Here is a 19,960-nt window from a genome sequence, read left to right on the forward strand (position 1 = left end):
GCTGATGAGAGGTGTTACCTCGAAACCGGGCCGGTCCTCGGATGCTTGTTTCCGTTCTGGGAAGGACATGGCTTTTGTAGTTCGGACTGGACTGTTCCCATGGGGCACAGGGTCAGCGCTGATTTGCATATGGCCATTGTCTAACCCAGGGTGGTGTGGAGTGGAAAAACGATGGATTTGGGCCCAGATCTTTGGACTGGGGTGAATGTGTGACATTGATCCACATTCTGTCCATCACTGTTGTGTTTGCAATTACTGCTCTAAGTGTACTGGGGATGCTCAGACGTGAGTCCCAGGCACTCCACACCACTGGAATCAAGCTAGCCGGGCTGATGAGAGGTGTTACCTCGAAACCGGGCCGGTCCTCGGATGCTTGTTTCCGTTCTGGGAAGGACATGGCTTTTGTAGTTCGGACTGGACTGTTCCCATGGGGCACAGGGTCAGCGCTGATTTGCATATCGCCATTGTCTAACCCAGGGTGGTGTGGAGTGGAAAAACGATGGATTTGGGCCCAGATCTTTGGACTGGGGTGAATGTGTGACATTGATCCACATTCTGTCCATCACTGTTGTGTTTGCAATTACCGCTCTAAGTGTACTGGGGATGCTCAGACGTGAGTCCAAGGCACTCCACACCACTGGAATCAAGCTAGCCGGGCTGATGAGAGGTGTTACCTCGAAACCGGGCCGGTCCTCGGATGCTTGTTTCCGTTCTGGGAAGGACATGGCTTTTGTAGTTCGGACTGGACTGTTCCCATGGGGCACAGGGTCAGCGCTGATTTGCATATGGCCATTGTCTAACCCAGGGTGGTGTGGAGTGGAAAAACGATGGATTTGGGCCCAGATCTTTGGACTGGGGTGAATGTGTGACATTGATCCACATTCTGTCCATCACTGTTGTGTTTGCAATTACCGCTCTAAGTGTACTGGGGATGCTCAGACGTGAGTCCCAGGCACTCCACACCACTGGAATCAAGCTAGCCGGGCTGATGAGAGGTGTTACCTCGAAACCGGGCCGGTCCTCGGATGCTTGTTTCCGTTCTGGGAAGGACATGGCTTTTGTAGTTCGGACTGGACTGTTCCCATGGGGCACAGGGTCAGCGCTGATTTGCATATCGCCATTGTCTAACCCAGGGTGGTGTGGAGTGGAAAAACGATGGATTTGGGCCCAGATCTTTGGACTGGGGTGAATGTGTGACATTGATCCACATTCTGTCCATCACTGTTGTGTTTGCAATTACCGCTCTAAGTGTACTGGGGATGCTCAGACGTGAGTCCCAGGCACTCCACACCACTGGAATCAAGCTAGCCGGGCTGATGAGAGGTGTTACCTCGAAACCGGGCCGGTCCTCGGATGCTTGTTTCCGTTCTGGGAAGGACATGGCTTTTGTAGTTCGGACTGGACTGTTTCCATGGGGCACAGGGTCAGCGCTGATTTGCATATCGCCATTGTCTAACCCAGGGTGGTGTGGAGTGGAAAAACGATGGATTTGGGCCCAGATCTTTGGACTGGGGTGAATGTGTGACATTGATCCACATTCTGTCCATCACTGTTGTGTTTGCAATTACCGCTCTAAGTGTACTGGGGATGCTCAGACGTGAGTCCCAGGCACTCCACACCACTGGAATCAAGCTAGCCGGGCTGATGAGAGGTGTTACCTCGAAACCGGGCCGGTCCTCGGATGCTTGTTTCCGTTCTGGGAAGGACATGGCTTTTGTAGTTCGGACTGGACTGTTCCCATGGGGCACAGGGTCAGCGCTGATTTGCATATCGCCATTGTCTAACCCAGGGTGGTGTGGAGTGGAAAAACGATGGATTTGGGCCCAGATCTTTGGACTGGGGTGAATGTGTGACATTGATCCACATTCTGTCCATCACTGTTGTGTTTGCAATTACCGCTCTAAGTGTACTGGGGATGCTCAGACGTGAGTCCCAGGCACTCCACACCACTGGAATCAAGCTAGCCGGGCTGATGAGAGGTGTTACCTCGAAACCGGGCCGGTCCTCGGATGCTTGTTTCCGTTCTGGGAAGGACATGGCTTTTGTAGTTCGGACTGGACTGTTCCCATGGGGCACAGGGTCAGCGCTGATTTGCATATCGCCATTGTCTAACCCAGGGTGGTGTGGAGTGGAAAAACGATGGATTTGGGCCCAGATCTTTGGACTGGGGTGAATGTGTGACATTGATCCACATTCTGTCCATCACTGTTGTGTTTGCAATTACTGCTCTAAGTGTACTGGGGATGCTCAGACGTGAGTCCCAGGCACTCCACACCACTGGAATCAAGCTAGCCGGGCTGATGAGAGGTGTTACCTCGAAACCGGGCCGGTCCTCGGATGCTTGTTTCCGTTCTGGGAAGGACATGGCTTTTGTAGTTCGGACTGGACTGTTCCCATGGGGCACAGGGTCAGCGCTGATTTGCATATCGCCATTGTCTAACCCAGGGTGGTGTGGAGTGGAAAAACGATGGATTTGGGCCCAGATCTTTGGACTGGGGTGAATGTGTGACATTGATCCACATTCTGTCCATCACTGTTGTGTTTGCAATTACCGCTCTAAGTGTACTGGGGATGCTCAGACGTGAGTCCAAGGCACTCCACACCACTGGAATCAAGCTAGCCGGGCTGATGAGAGGTGTTACCTCGAAACCGGGCCGGTCCTCGGATGCTTGTTTCCGTTCTGGGAAGGACATGGCTTTTGTAGTTCGGACTGGACTGTTCCCATGGGGCACAGGGTCAGCGCTGATTTGCATATGGCCATTGTCTAACCCAGGGTGGTGTGGAGTGGAAAAACGATGGATTTGGGCCCAGATCTTTGGACTGGGGTGAATGTGTGACATTGATCCACATTCTGTCCATCACTGTTGTGTTTGCAATTACCGCTCTAAGTGTACTGGGGATGCTCAGACGTGAGTCCCAGGCACTCCACACCACTGGAATCAAGCTAGCCGGCTGATGAGAGGTGTTACCTCGAAACCGGGCCGGTCCTCGGATGCTTGTTTCCGTTCTGGGAAGGACATGGCTTTTGTAGTTTGGACTGGACTGTTCCCATGGGGCACAGGGTCAGCGCTGATTTGCATATCGCCATTGTCTAACCCAGGGTGGTGTGGAGTGGAAAAACGATGGATTTGGGCCCAGATCTTTGGACTGGGGTGAATGTGTGACATTGATCCACATTCTGTCCATCACTGTTGTGTTTGCAATTACCGCTCTAAGTGTACTGGGGATGCTCAGACGTGAGTCCCAGGCACTCCACACCACTGGAATCAAGCTAGCCGGGCTGATGAGAGGTGTTACCTCGAAACCGGGCCGGTCCTCGGATGCTTGTTTCCGTTCTGGGAAGGACATGGCTTTTGTAGTTCGGACTGGACTGTTTCCATGGGGCACAGGGTCAGCGCTGATTTGCATATCGCCATTGTCTAACCCAGGGTGGTGTGGAGTGGAAAAACGATGGATTTGGGCCCAGATCTTTGGACTGGGGTGAATGTGTGACATTGATCCACATTCTGTCCATCACTGTTGTGTTTGCAATTACCGCTCTAAGTGTACTGGGGATGCTCAGACGTGAGTCCCAGGCACTCCACACCACTGGAATCAAGCTAGCCGGGCTGATGAGAGGTGTTACCTCGAAACCGGGCCGGTCCTCGGATGCTTGTTTCCGTTCTGGGAAGGACATGGCTTTTGTAGTTCGGACTGGACTGTTCCCATGGGGCACAGGGTCAGCGCTGATTTGCATATCGCCATTGTCTAACCCAGGGTGGTGTGGAGTGGAAAAACGATGGATTTGGGCCCAGATCTTTGGACTGGGGTGAATGTGTGACATTGATCCACATTCTGTCCATCACTGTTGTGTTTGCAATTACCGCTCTAAGTGTACTGGGGATGCTCAGACGTGAGTCCCAGGCACTCCACACCACTGGAATCAAGCTAGCCGGGCTGATGAGAGGTGTTACCTCGAAACCGGTCCGGTCCTCGGATGCTTGTTTCCGTTCTGGGAAGGACATGGCTTTTGTAGTTCGGACTGGACTGTTCCCATGGGGCACAGGGTCAGCGCTGATTTGCATATCGCCATTGTCTAACCCAGGGTGGTGTGGAGTGGAAAAACGATGGATTTGGGCCCAGATCTTTGGACTGGGGTGAATGTGTGACATTGATCCACATTCTGTCCATCACTGTTGTGTTTGCAATTACCGCTCTAAGTGTACTGGGGATGCTCAGACGTGAGTCCCAGGCACTCCACACCACTGGAATCAAGCTAGCCGGGCTGATGAGAGGTGTTACCTCGAAACTGGGCCGGTCCTCGGATGCTTGTTTCCGTTCTGGGAAGGACATGGCTTTAGTAGTTCGGACTGGACTGTTCCCATGGGGCACAGGGTCAGCGCTGATTTGCATATCGCCATTGTCTAACCCAGGGTGGTGTGGAGTGGAAAAACGATGGATTTGGGCCCAGATCTTTGGACTGGGGTGAATGTGTGACATTGATCCACATTCTGTCCACCACTGTTGTGTTTGCAATTACCGCTCTAAGTGTACTGGGGATGCTCAGACGTGAGTCCCAGGCACTCCACACCACTGGAATCAAGCTAGCCGGGCTGATGAGAGGTGTTACCTCGAAACCGGGCCGGTCCTCGGATGCTTGTTTCCGTTCTGGGAAGGACATGGCTTTTGTAGTTCGGACTGGACTGTTCCCATGGGGCACAGGGTCAGCGCTGATTTGCATATCGCCATTGTCTAACCCAGGGTGGTGTGGAGTGGAAAAACAATGGATTTGGGCCCAGATCTTTGGACGGGGGTGAATGTGTGACATTGATCCACATTCTGTCCATCACTGTTGTGTTTGCAATTACCGCTCTAAGTGTACTGGGGATGCTCAGACGTGAGTCCCAGGCACTCCACACCACTGGAATCAAGCTAGCCGGGCTGATGAGAGGTGTTACCTCGAAACCGGGCCGGTCCTCGGATGCTTGTTTCCGTTCTGGGAAGGACATGGCTTTTGTAGTTCGGACTGGACTGTTCCCATGGGGCACAGGGTCAGCGCTGATTTGCATATCGCCATTGTCTAACCCAGGGTGGTGTGGAGTGGAAAAACGATGGATTTGGGCCCAGATCTTTGGACTGGGGTGAATGTGTGACATTGATCCACATTCTGTCCATCACTGTTGTGTTTGCAATTACCGCTCTAAGTGTACTGGGGATGCTCAGACGTGAGTCCCAGGCACTCCACACCACTGGAATCAAGCTAGCCGGGCTGATGAGAGGTGTTACCTCGAAACCGGGCCGGTCCTCGGATGCTTGTTTCCGTTCTGGGAAGGACATGGCTTTTGTAGTTCGGACAGGACTGTTCCCATGGGGCACAGGGTCAGCGCTGATTTGCATATCGCCATTGTCTAACCCAGGGTGGTGTGGAGTGGAAAAACGATGGATTTGGGCCCAGATCTTTGGACTGGGGTGAATGTGTGACATTGATCCACATTCTGTCCATCACTGTTGTGTTTGCAATTACCGCTCTAAGTGTACTGGGGATGCTCAGACGTGAGTCCCAGGCACTCCACACCACTGGAATCAAGCTAGCCGGGCTGATGAGAGGTGTTACCTCGAAACCGGGCCGGTCCTCGGATGCTTGTTTCCGTTCTGGGAAGGACATGGCTTTTGTAGTTCGGACTGGACTGTTTCCATGGGGCACAGGGTCAGCGCTGATTTGCATATCGCCATTGTCTAACCCAGGGTGGTGTGGAGTGGAAAAACGATGGATTTGGGTCCAGATCTTTGGACTGGGGTGAATGTGTGACATTGATCCACATTCTGTCCATCACTGTTGTGTTTGCAATTACCGCTCATATAGGTACTGGCAGGTTACCCTTGAAAATATTTATGGTACGACCCCACATGATTTGCTTACAGGAAATTTCTTTGACTGTAAATTGGGCTAATATTTTGAACAATATACGGACTATATCATACAGCCTTTGGCAAGGGAGATTTGAGACCCTCCCTATTAATGGTTTCTGTGTAAAATGGTGAAAGTTGAATACAGAAACTGATCTTTGTCCAGTCTGAGAACGGGATTGGGAAATGATAGGGCATTTGCTATTTTTTTGCGAAGCCTATGAGCATCCCTGAAAGCAATGGCTAGTCCCAGTTTGCAGGCTTTGTGGTGTAAAGCAATACCTAGTAGCTTTAAGGATTTTGGGATTGGATACTTGTGAAGGAATTGTTCTTAGCCTATCGAAGTATTTACATACTGCATGGATTTTGAGAATGTGAGTACTGGAATGAGCTAGATTTGTAACTCTTTTTAATGGTTTTATTAAACTTATTAGTTTTAATATTTTATGTAATATGTGTGTTATTTGCTTACTGCTGTAAACATGTATGAAGTATCTATTTCGATGTTGTTTTAAGGGGATAAAATCCCAAGTAAGCTAATTTTGATGATAATGCTAAATCTCACAAATGCCGGCCGGAAAATTGATACATACATATTTGTTGCTGCTGTGGGAAAGCAAATTTACGGAGTGTGACTCCAGTCTGCCAGTCAGTGGACGTGATCATGGCAATAAATGGAAACAGCCTAAGGAAACAGAAAGTAAGTTCACAATGTTGACTAACACAAACAGAAACTAACATGTAAGCAAGGCAAGCAAATGTTGCTTGTGAGTAGCCATACACATTTATGACAATGAAGCAGATAGCTGAGGGATAGGTATTTTACAGCTTTAAAATCTGAATTGATGGTTTGTAAGTTGCCCTGCTTTTTGAAAATAATCAACCAATGATGATAGTAAAATGTTCTAGTGTGCTTAGAGAGGTGCCAAAGGGTTCTAATAGCTAAATTTATGACATTGTTGAATGGAAGGACTGAATGTAGAGGCTGTCCATTATTCCAACTTGCTCAGAATTAGTTCAGAGCCGTGTTTCTGGTCTGTTGGTGGGCACATGGAGATACATTTTGCAGATATTGGGGACTTGGTATTGATTAGTGGTAGGTAAGAAGATGATGTGGGATGCTAGTGTCGTTGAAGGATTGAAATACATGGCAAGATCTTTGGCCAGTGGCGTGCGGGGGCAGTGTGAGGGGAGGAAACAGTATATGAACAGTTGGATGTGATATTTCTGATTTAACTGGCTAGTAAATAATTTCAGTCTTGTAGGAATTTAGCAATATGGAGAAGATAGCCATATAGTGATGAATGGCTATGAGGCAGTCCGAGGCTTTTAACCGGAGTTCAGGGGTGAGTTTGGGCAGGAGAAGATCATTTGAATGTAATTAGCGAGTACGTAATATAAGAAGCCAAATGATGGGAAGGAAGATTCAATTAGGGATGTGGTGTAAAGAGAGAAGAATAATGGACCCAGAACTGAGCCTTGAGGAATATCAACTGGCAGAGAAGTAGGGCTGGAGATGTATAAACATATTGGACAGAGAGCTACGAGGAAAATCAATTGGGTGCTTGGTTAGTTATCCTTAATGGGGCGAGTGTACAGAACACAAACGTGTGAGTGACAATATCAAGACTGATTGAGAAGTCATGATGTATTACTATAAACGTTTCTTATGGTGTGCAGAAGTAATTTATTAGGATACATAACAAAGTACTGTTTCAGTGGAGGGTAGAGTTCTAAAGCCAGACTAAAAGGGCAGTGAGGTGGTTAAAGACCAGGCATTCCAACATTTTAGAGAAGAGGAATTTGAAACAGGACAATAATTTGCAGAGTTGGAAGGATCTTCAATAGGCTTCTTTTTTAACCCCTTGCATGCTCGTGACAGCCGGGAGCCGTCCACGTCACTGTGGGCGTGTGCGGAGGACCTCCCCCGGTCGTCCGAAACCTGCCCACTTATAAAAAGTCTTGCACAGCGCGAACATTTTGCACGCCCGCAGGGGTTAAAAGTAGGTCATATGATGCATGCGGGGTAAGAACCAGAACTGAGAGAACACTTAGAGCGACGTCAGACATAAAAAAAGTGTGTGATGAGAGAGCTAGAGATATGACTATTTGTGGGCTGAAATTGTCAGATGATGCACAGGAAAGAGTTGTGTTCTTCGGTATAGGTATGAGCACAGATGAAGATATCAGAGAATGGGAAAGTTGTTTAGTGTCATTGGTGGGATTTGTAGGTTATTGAGAACCAAATGGAATTTACTGTAAACACGTCTCCCAGATAAAAAAAGTGCTGACTATCAATGAGCTGCCACAAATTGCCAGTCTTCCCACGCTCAAACCAGCAGCCCAAAACATCATGGAGCAGACCTTTTGGGCCTATGTACCAGTCATGGTATGTCATGTTGATGCAAAGTGACGCAAATCAGCGCATTGTGCATATTTGCATTACTTTGTGTTGCAATCCAATGGAAATCGTGATTTGCGTTGGATTATAAATCCCACCACAACAATTTGCGTGGGATTGCGTTAAAAAAGTAATGCAAACCCAACACAAAGTGTTTGTAAATCTGGCCCTTTATGTCTAATGGGAAATGCGTTGATACATAAAGGCGTATATTACTTATATCATACATGCTCAAAATCCCAAATGCACTCTTAATAAAGTGGTATGATTAGCAACATAAAGGCTGCATCAATATACGTTAAATTCACCAAAATACCTTCACAATAAACAAGACTCCTGAGAGATCCAGTAGGGAAAACAAGCTGTGGACTCTATTCCATGTATGTACAAAAAATAAATTATTAATAATACAAACATCAACTTAGTAAATTCTCAAAAATTGTCAAAAGCCTGCCAAGAAGGGCCACAGTGAACTACATTTGTGATCACCAATGCCTGGGATCCAGAAAAGGAAGTTGTACTTTTGTACTTGCTGTTAGTTAGATTTTTTCACATACTCGAACCAATATAAGGTATTATAACATGGCAACAATAAAAACAGGCTCCTTTGTACCTGGTACACGGTTGAAAGTGGCATTCTACTCACTTCATATGAATTGGCATTCTTGCAGTAGGGCACCTGCGTGTACGACCCCTTCTTCTTACACGTGGGATAAATTGCAGATACATCAAACCTATGGAATAGATTAAAACATGTTGAGTTTCAGGGTTACTAATGGGCTGCTTTCAGGACTTAGATGGCTAGTAAGGAAGTGAAACACAAACACAAAGAAGTGGTTCAGTATGTGTGGCAGGTAGACATTCTGGAAAATGTGCTGGTGTAGTAGTGCTGTAACCCCTATTTTTGAGTTAAGAATGGTTGTAACATGACCATTTTTCCACTTCCTAGTATAAAAATGATGACTAAAAATGTGCATGCTAGAGGTTTCTGACAGAATGTGAGTAGGAGATTAGGGGATTTAAAATTAATTATATCTGGTAGTGATCTCTAGAAACGAGAAATCAGGGAGGAATCTGCTTGCTATAACCCCAAAAGGACCTCCTTCCCTGGCGCAGAGAACTATAAAGCAACAAGTGGATCCTCCTAAAAAGAACTGCTTAAAAGGCATAAACTTATGTTGAACTATTTGTCACATTGTAAAACTATAAGGGACATACACAAGACCAGCACTGCAAACATAATATTCTATATTTCATCTTTCACTTGAATAAACATTGCAAAGGTTGTAAAGGAGGTGGGAATGGCCCGGTGCATTGATAGTGTTACAAAAGCAATGTAGGAAAAACAACCAACTTTGTAAAAATATAATGGACTCAAGTCTGGAAAATCAATACAACTGGCAACAATCATTTAGGCCAGGGACTTGATCCACTGGTGAACATAAGTCTAAGCATTGAGAAGGTCACTTATTGAAGGTCAACGTTTTGGCACTGGTGAGAAAATCCGAGGGTCATCATCAGGATGAAAGTATAATTCAAAGGTATATAGAAACAAGCATTTACAATGCAATGGTTTCGCCTTTGGAAAAGTTAGAGCTATTGGCATTGTAAATGACAACATTTGTATTTATGTGTTGGTTTTGAAAACAGATAAATAAATGGCATTGTCATTTACATTGCCATTAGCTTAATCTCTTGCAAATGTGAGACCTATTGTACCCTACGGATGCGCTCAGCAGACAGCAATTACTACCACACACACACACTCAGAGCCACACGCACACACCCAGAGCCAGCCACACACACACACCCAGAGCCAGCCACACATACACACCCAGAGCCAGCCACACACACTCATGAAAGAAATCACAGTTACCTGTTGGAGCTCCTTGGCATATAGGGAATCCTTCGCTTGAACTCCCACTACTGGAGCGGAATCATTCTCCCAAGGCAGTTTGTTTTTCCCTTTACCTGCGCTTAACACCCTCCTGGCACCAACGGTGGGATCAGCCAGAAGCAGTAGGTCATTGTAGGATCCATGACGCCTGAGGGCACAGTCACCGCTGGGAGTGTGCGCACTCTGAGTCCTACATCCTGACAGAAGCCAGTCGGAGTCCGCTCCTGGAAGAATGTGAGCACCTCTTCCATGAGCAGAGGTAGGTAGAGGGGTGGCATAGTCTACTAGACCTTGTGCATCAAGTTTGGGAAGGGTTTTTCTGGCTAGCCTTGCCTGGACTGCATGCATCACTCCATCCCCCTCCTCATTAAGTTCCACAATATCAACGGCCTTGAAGAGGCTGGCTTTATCTGAACCCATGGACGAGGCCAGCAAGGCAAATGCCTCCAGCGCTGCATGACGTACCTTTCGTTTAATATCCACAAGACAGGGGGTTATGTCCCGGGAGAGTTGAGGCAGGTTGAAATCTTCACTTGGGTAGGTGAGCAGAGCACGCACACACACTCAGATGCGTACACATATATAGGCACAGACACATAGGGACGCACACATCCCCAGACTCAGATGCTTTCACATACACAGGCAAACACACACATACACACACACAAAGATGCTTTCAAATACACAGGCAAACACACACAGATGCGCACACACGCCCAGGCATGCACACAACCCCTTAGTACACAATTTGCACCACAGCTGGGATTCAAACTTATTTTGCAGCACATCGGGATGTACACGGCCCTTGGGATACAGAAACAGTGTCTATCAGGAAACAAGACAGACTCGCCTCCCGTGCCATTAGTTCACAGAGATAGAGCAGGCAGGCACATATCTGAGCAGTTAGGCAGGTCTCCTAGGAGTCCCGATATAGAACAGGCAAACACACCTCCCAGCCGGTCGCATAGGTAGAACAGAGAGGCACTCGTTTCAACAAATCACGGAGATACAGCAGGCAGGTAATCCTCACAGCAGTACATGTAAGTAGAGCAAGCAGCTTCGCGCCCATCATTTTACAGATATAGAACAGAGAGGCACGCTCCTAGAAGGTCGCAGAAACAGGGCGGATATGCGCACACTCCCAGAAGTTCACAATGGCAGAGCAGGCAGAGACACACCCCAGCATTTCACAGCGGCAGAACAGACAGGCACACACTCCCACCAGCGCACATAAGTAGTGCTTGCAGGCACGCATCTTTAGCAGTGCACAGAGGTACGGCATGCAGGTGTACACCCCCAGCAGTGCACAGAGGTACAGGCGTACAGCATGCAGGCATACACCCCCAGCACTGCACAGAGGTACAGCATGCAGGTGTACACCTACAGCAGTGCACAAAAGTACAGCGTGCAGACACAATCCCCCAGCAGTTCACAGCGGCAGAGCATGCAGGCATACACATATCCTAACAGCGCACATAGGTAGAGCTTGCATGCGCAGGCTCACCCCCCGAAATGCACAACCCCCCCCCCCTAAGAAGTGCACGCTGGCACCCCCGCAGCAGAGCAGAGACGAGGCATGCATGCAGCAGGCGCACAACCCCAGCAGTGCACAGAAGTAGAGCATGCACGCAGGCTCACCCCCAGAAGTGCACGCTGGCACCTCCCAGCAGAGCAGAGACCAGGCATGCATGCAGGCTCACCCACCCCAAGAAGTGCATGCAGGCACCCCCACCCCCCCCCAGCAGTGCACTGAGGTACATCAGGTAGGTACCCCCCAGCAGAGCGGAGATAAGGCAAGCATGCAGACACACCTCAGCAGTGCACAGAGGTACTGCACGCAGGCACCCTCCCCTCCCCCCACAAGTGCACTCAGGCACCCCCCAGCAGCACGGAGACGAGGCAAGCATGCAGGCGCACACCCCCATCGGCGCACAGAAGTAGAGAATGCATGCAGGCACTCCCCTCCTCCCCCCAGAAGTGCGCGCAGGCAACCCCCAGCAGAGCGCAGACCAGGCACGTATGCATGCAGGCAGCACTCACCGCCGGCGGGTGCACTGGGCTCTCCGGAGCCGCCTTGGGGCAGGAGTGCTTCGGGCACCAGCTCTCCCTCGAGTAGGAGCCCCCGGCCATGCCGTTGCCTAGCAGCGCCCTCCGGCTGCCATTGGCTCCCACCGGGGCAGAGGACAAGGAGGGGGTCTGCTCTGCCAGGGTGGATGAGGTGGAGGAGGATGCGGAGGAGCCGGGCAGGGGAGGACCTGAGGGAAGAGCACAAAACTGACACGGCACTCCCCGATTTTTTGTAATTGTGTGACACACTCGCACGGCGAAACCACGCCGCCGCCGTGACCCGCTGCCCCCGCCCTTCCCCATGCGCAGCCAATGATGGGCTGTTGCCACCAAGCACCTACGGGCACACGGACAGCGGGAGGGGGGGTGAGAATGGACAGCGGGAGGGGGCGGGAACGGGCACACTGACAGCGGGAGGGGGGGCGGGAACGGACAGCGGGACATCGCGCAACCCACCCCTGAAAACGACACTTCGAAAATGGCGAAAACAAAGCTTTAAAAAAAAAAAAAATAACCCACCGCCGCATGACGATCACAAAGGGACGGGATGAGTAAAAATCGCGGGAACGCCCACGAATCTGCTCCGGCATTGACGGACAGATCTTTGTTCCAATGGCTAGCCTCCATTTATGGAGCTAGCCAATGGAACAGAGGGGCGGTGACCAAGCCACATACTGTTGACATAAGATTTCGCCTGCGCCGAAAAGCTGCGCGGTGCGCAGCTTTCGACAGGTGAAACCTAAAAACAGTCACTTTCCTTACATGCAGTTTTATATTGCATGAACTTGGCCAAGAGACATTAGAACGCTTTACAAGATCACCAGGTAACATTACAGAGGGTCATATTAATTTCTTTAGCTTCAGATTAAGTGATTTGCCCATAATCCCAGAATGCTGAGCTGACACTGGGACTTGAACCTGGTTTCCCAGTTTCAAAGTCAACTAAGGCCACAACCTGTCCATGTTAACTGCAGTAATTGATATCCGGCAGACAAAGGAGAAGAGATTGATTTATCACCGCCTGTTGCATGGAGTGGGAATGATCAAAAATAAACTGGGGAGCTCCCTCGCAGGACCTCACCAACCCCTCTAGCCCTCTCCACACTGCAGTCCCCTGCAAAGCAAGCGCTAACGGCTTGCATCAGCAGCTCCTTGTGGCCTCCGTCACACCTGGAGGGAACCAGAGGGCAGGCACACCTTGTGCAGGGACAGATGGAACAGGCCATTGTAATTCTGCCTCGGACACAGCCTGCCGGCCAGACTTCATGTGCATAGGTTCAGGCTCAGTGGATGTTTGTTAATAAAGGCTGGAACAACAGCCTTTCATGGAGTGCACCGGGGAGGAGGAAGGGGGGGTGAGGCCCTTAGACAAAACAACAACAAAAAAACGGCCCACCAACTGGCCTCAGCCAGAGGCCCATAAGCCAATGGCCCACCTTGCCAATCCGAGGCTGGGAGGATTCAACACTACCGAGCCTTGGTATTTGGGGAACCGATTTCTTAAAGGCACCGCTCGAACAGAGCTTTGGGCCCCAACACTCATTCATTTACAAATTAACCACTGCATCACATGACTAACCGGCTGCACCGAAATTAATACTGACACCAGCATTTCATATTTTACTGGGGCTGAAATAACCGCACATATTAAGGAGGTCCCTCACAAAACCTTTTTAAAGTAACACATAGCAATAAGGGTACAAAAGTTTTTTTCCCTAAAATTTGAGGCGTCGTCCCACTTGCTGCGGTTTGACAGTGTGGGAATCTCCATGCTCCAACCTTTTCGCTTATGGAAGTTCAGAACTTTTAGGTCGGGGGAGCCAAAGACATAAGAGAAGCAGGTTGACGGTTAGCAAGGATTGTTAACAGCAGCCTTCACCTGAAGGAAAGCCCATGTCGATTTGTGTTTCCAAATCTCTCTGGGTATGAGGAAGCCATCAAGAAACACCCCTGACTGACTCTGAAGAATCCGCAATTCTTGAGACTTTATATGTGCGATCGATGTGCCTCGAGTTCCCCAAGCAAAAACCAGGACTGGTGGATACAGCAATAAGGAGAAAATCAAAAATGGGCATCTGATACACGCAATATTGTTTCCTGTCTCTTGGCACCATCAAGATGTAACTTGGTTCTATCTCGCAGTTTATTTTATGTTTTGCAGAATTGCAGTCCTCCTCTTCTCTGATAAAAGGCTATAGGCCACATGACAAAAGTATTGGCGCCAGCCTAAAAATCAGTTTGCACTAGCCTTTAAACCTTCTCCTTATTTTGCCTGTGGTGTGCATCTTTGTGAGCAAGATTAGGTGGAAAACTGAATGCAAAACATTGTTTGCGTGTCGCTGAGATAATAAAACATTTTTTTTTAAAACAGTTTTGCGATAGGTATGGAATGTTTTCCACAGATCATTCCACTGAAATTTGTGAATAACTGGATTGAGGACCGAAAATTAAAAGTGGTCAGTTCTTCAGACAAGTTGGTCCTTCAGGCCTTGGTGTTGTTAAACAACAATTTCCACAAGCTTCTTGGCAAATTTCTGTCACGACTACTCTTGAGGTCAGTGAGTTCCAGAGAGACCCTATAACTAGCAGCATGTTCTGGGTTGACGGCCATTCCTTAATTTAGGAGCAGGGCATTCACGTCATACATAGGGACTCACCCAGAGTGCTTCAAGAATCCAGATTGGGCCGCAAAAGTGAGCTTGTGTAAACACGGATTCTGAATTTTCAGTTAATTACCGCACATGTACAGTTTCTCAGATAATGTGCCCAGTAAAAATGGTTGGAAATAAGCAACAATCTGGTGCAATAATGCATGTTATGCCCCATCCTTAACTGTGGAGGTCAGAATGATACAGTAATAACGCACACCGCAGTAATTACTGGGTTCAGTATTACTGCCCCGATTAAATGAGTACTCACAGTGTAGCCCTCAGTGCAGTACAGACCCCCTCAAAGATGCTGGTTTCTAGTCCAGGGAGGACCCGGCTTCGCAGTTCGGTCTGGACTGTTCCCATGAGACACAGGGTCAAGACTGATTTGCATATGGCTGGGTCCAAACTGGGGAGACATGGTGAACAAAAGAACAATGGATTTTACCCAGATCTATTGACTGGGGGAGAATGTTTGATTTGCTCTGCATTCCTTCCATCATCTGTGTGTCTTTTGTTCCCCCCAAAGATATTCCAGATTTTGACTGCCAGCAGAGCAAAGAGTGGGCTCCAATATTCTCTAAGTTTTCAAAATATCTACTGTGGGGAGAACAGTTCTGAAATTAGGTTGATTATATATCCTTACAGTCTAGTCCACACCGAACTCTTTGCTCAGAAAACTAGTTTATTTGTGTGCCCAGGGGAATAGACACCACTTGGAGGAGGAAGGAGGTCTTTCTTTTAGTTATCCAGGTCCCATGCTTTGGATCAACCTTCGCTTGGTGAGTAAGAAAGAGGGCAGTTTTATATCCTCCAGGCATGCCTTGAAACCCCTTATTTTCCGTTAATATCCGTGTCCAAGCTACTCTTCTACCTTTAGTAGTCTCGACGTCAGGAAGCCAAGTGGTGACAGTGCACTTTACATTTAATACACAGAAATCATTGAAATACTAGATCTAAGCAGGGGTTGGCTTTCTGAAGTCCATGCCCCAGACAGAGGAGCTCACCTACCAGCAATGTGAGGCTGGCATTACATAGAAGTCTAAACTTGTATTCTGCAAATCATGGTTTAGGACTGGTGCTCTCATAGCACCCTGAAATAGACAGCCATGAAAGCCACAGCTAGACGCTCCACTGAATGCACATCTAGGTATGGCAATTCAGGCCAAGGCCCTGTCCCAACTAAACGCACTTGACCCATGTCACGCCCCTGGACTTAAGCAGGCCAAGCTGCATAGCAGATTAATAAAATATCCCTAGGAGGCCGAGTGAATGCTGTAACAATAACATGAAATCCAGCTGTGGGCAAACAAGTACAGAGCAGCAGGAATAAAGAATGTTCATCAGCAGCTGTAAACACAGGCTGGCGCCATCCGATTCAAGCAGGACGGGTTGGCAGCAACAAAGAAAGGAGAAATCACATTTGTCAACCAAAACACCGATCATCAGCACGCAGAGAGACGCAAGCTGACGCTAATGCAAACAGAAGTAGCAGATAACCAACCAACAGAGTTGGAATGGGAACCAAAAGCAGCCCTAGCAAAAATGTACAAACCAGTACTGCTCCTTTTTCCTCTCATTCTCTCGCTTTTCCCATTAATATATTCTCTGCCTGGTCTGACAAGGGCAGAAAATAGACCTGGGCACCAAAATGAATGTGGTTCTCAATAGCAAATCAGGCAGCGAAAAACGTGGCCCACATGTTCAAATCGGGTCAGTTTTAACTTGTAAAGTCACCCTGTATATCGGTTTTGCAAGTCATGGGAGACCGCATCCATTTGTGCTTGCTGCAAGCTGTGGTATATAATAGGACCACAATATCAGAGCTAGCAATAGTAAAATCCGGCTCACTAGACCATAAAAGAGGACCACAAACAGCCAAAATACAGCCCACACACTGACCTGTCAGACCAGGTCTTCTGGCACAGCTAGTTTTCCCTACAGACAGGGCTACTGGAGTTGTGTGTCAGGGAAAGGCCGAATTATGTGGCAAGGTGACTAAACTATGTGGCAAAAAGAAGTAAATTATGCAGAATAATGTAGCCCATTAAGTATTAGCTCAACATTTTTGAATTTTTACTCGTTAACACTATCTGGGCAAAGGTTCCACCTCATTTGTACCACTTAGACAACCAAATACAGAAATAAGCAACAGAAAGAGAAGTAACTTTTGATCCGTTTGAGCTAGAAATATACTTTGTTGAACTCTGCAAATTTTGCAGCACACGATGCATAATCTGCAAAGTGTGGCTAATCCATAATTATGCGTAAAATGATGCAACCACAAAACCACATAATTCCAAGGGCCCTGCCTATAGGCCAGGCCAACATTGACTCCAGCCAATAAGGAGATGCCAGAGGAGGATAAATGCCCAATCCTGCCCCATGAGTCAATGTGAATTTTTGTAACTGCAAAACAGAAACGTAAATCAGCCCAGACTTTACCTTAAAGCGGCATTTCACTATCCGGGTAAGTCCATATGTGTGCATTTGCAGTGCAAAACGGAGACACCGAATTACAGAACTGTTTGCATAAACTGCTCGCACAGTGAGGATTGCTGGATGGAAATAATGGACATTCGAATTCTATGTTTGCACGACCCGGGTTAAAGCTACTTCCAGAACACTGATTCTATGTTCATATTCAGGTAACCAGACCCAAACAGGACAGTGCAACTACGGGCGAAGTTTACATCTACTTGCGAAGTAACACCGAGCTGTTGTATACTGAACCTCGACGAAGCGACGTCCACGGAGCGAACGCTTGGGCAGTGCAAATAAAAGTCACCTGCCTTTCGTCCGGGGTGTGTGTTTTTAAAGTAAGGGCTAAATGTCTGCGGGATGCAAACGAGTACACTGGAATCAGCACGGAAACAGTTGGGAGTCCTGTTTAGCAGTAGGCCGATAAAATGTTATTTTTGAATCCAATTAAACTTTTCTGCTTTAGCTTTTTTTATCGGTTCTTCTAAATTAACAACTTTGAGTGCGCGCCGAAAGAAGGAAAGACAGCGGATCAAGTCACGTTAAACTTAGTTGGCACAGCTGTCAACTTTGTGACGGAGACCAAGGACGAACGGCTTCCGGTTTCCTGTAACCACAAACCTGCACACGGATGAGAGAAGGTGCCACCCGCGATCAGCCAATATTTTATGTACACTTTATTTGGTCTGCTTGATTTGCTAGCATATTAAACCTACACCTACAATTACAGGGATTAATGATTATGTGAGGAAATGTAAAACAAGCATGGCAATCTTCAGGTGTAACATTTCCACTTGTTAGTGCACACGGTGCCACCTTTTACTTGGAAAGAGTAAATACTAAATGGAATACAAATTGCAGAAAAGGGTAAAGTAACACTCCACTGCACCAGAATATCGCAGCGCCAAAGTATTCATGCCCGCTGGACATCTTTGGTGAGGGAAAACAGCAAGACAGAAGTGGACGTCATCGCAAAGCTACGCAAAGCATAAACAAGTCAGGTCCCGGGCCGGCAGCTAATCACAGCGCGGCCCGGGGAATGATGTCACGGGGGTGTCCCGGCCGGCAGATTCGGGGGCGTGTTTTTCGTGCTCTCCCCTTCCCATTGGCTGGAAGGTAAAATTCCAGCCAAGGGGAAGAGGAGAGGGCGGGACTTAAAAAAACACACGGAAACGCCCCCGAATCGCGTTTTCACGGGGAAAGCGTGATTGACAGCCAATCTCTTCCAATGGCTAGCCTCCATTTATGGAGCTAGCCAATGGAAGACAGAGGCGGGACCAAAGCCCCATATGTAGGACATAAGATTTCGCCCTGGGAGGAGCAACTGCTACGCAGTTGCTACGGCCAGGGCGAAACCTAAAAACAGAAGAATGGAGTTACTAGGTAGGACAATATGAATAAGTGAATAGGTGTCCCAATGAAAAAGAAAAGCGTCTTACATGGTCAAAAACATGAGGATACGGAAGGTGAGATAACAATTAAAAAACATGTTTTTACAATTGTATAAGTTTACCAGAGGACTAGCTTATCCCACTTAAAGAATTGATTTCAAGCAGCGTTTTGGAATCAGGAATGTATCAAATTTATTTTAAGCAGTGTTTTATAATTGTTTAAGAACCCAGAGGCTTACTGAGAGTGAAATGTAAGTTTTACAGTTTGCACTTTGTAACAAGGCATACATTAAACTAAACTAAACTTACTGAAGGCACCCTTTATGAGTCGTACAACCTATCTAAAAAGTACACATTGAGCTGCAACCGCTCATCAGCCATTCGAGCAACAAAGCAGCAATGAGCATCACTATATGTTGTTGGGAGTCCAATGGAGAATGTGCATGTGAAAACGCAAACTTAACAAGCATAAGTAAAGTCAATAGATCTTGCCTATGAGAGAGCTGTTGGCTTTGTCAATTTGTATTAGCCATGTTGTACAGCCGCGTGGTTGCTATGTAGTAAGTCTGAAAGGTAGATAAAAGAGTGATATGACTGTACCACTGCTGACCGCGAGGGGAAGTGATCAGTTTTCTTAGCATGGGAATATTCTCTGCCTTCACAAAAAACTATTTCATTCTCTTATGTCCGAGCTAAAGTTTGCCATATTGATCCTGCATGAAGACAGCACCAAAATGTCCATGCAGTGTCTGCATCTTTGTAACATCTTGAAACCTGTTGGCATGGATTTTGTGCTCTCTTTTTCTGGACGGACAGGAGGGGCAAGAAACACAGGAGTAGGGGATAATGGAGGATGGGGCAAGCAAGATCGAGGGAGGGGTGGGGCGAACCGGACAAGCTACAAACCTGGAAGGCGTTGTAGCAGTGCAAACAACAACGTTGGATGGGGGAAGCAGTGCAAGTAAAAGTTTTAAAAAAGTATCTGTGAAAGCGGCGAGCAGTGGAAGAACTCTGGGCGAGGGAAGCGATATTTGGGGCATTGTCCAGGGTAGAGAAAAGCAAATGACAAAGGTTCACGAAAAAGAAACAAGGAAATGAGAGTGACAATGAAGACAACCAATGGGCAGGCTGTACGTCCCCTGTAAGGAAACAAAATGTCTCACAAGCAACAGTGCATGTGCTATCCCAG

General features: G+C 47.7%; 1 protein-coding gene across 1 annotated transcript in view; it reads right to left on the minus strand.

The window, feature by feature from the left end:
* CIMAP2 (ciliary microtubule associated protein 2) overlaps nt 1-19,960 on the minus strand; it is a 204,049-nt gene that overhangs the window by 139,400 nt on the left and 44,689 nt on the right. Inside the window, exon 2 of the mRNA XM_078673440.1 lies at nt 8,934-9,021. Coding sequence (XP_078529566.1) covers nt 8,934-9,021 — 88 coding nt within the window. The remainder of the gene's footprint in view (nt 1-8,933; nt 9,022-19,960) is intronic.

This window comes from Lissotriton helveticus, chromosome 1_2 (genome assembly GCF_964261635.1).
Source record: "Lissotriton helveticus chromosome 1_2, aLisHel1.1, whole genome shotgun sequence".
Lineage (NCBI taxonomy): Eukaryota > Metazoa > Chordata > Amphibia > Caudata > Salamandridae > Lissotriton > Lissotriton helveticus.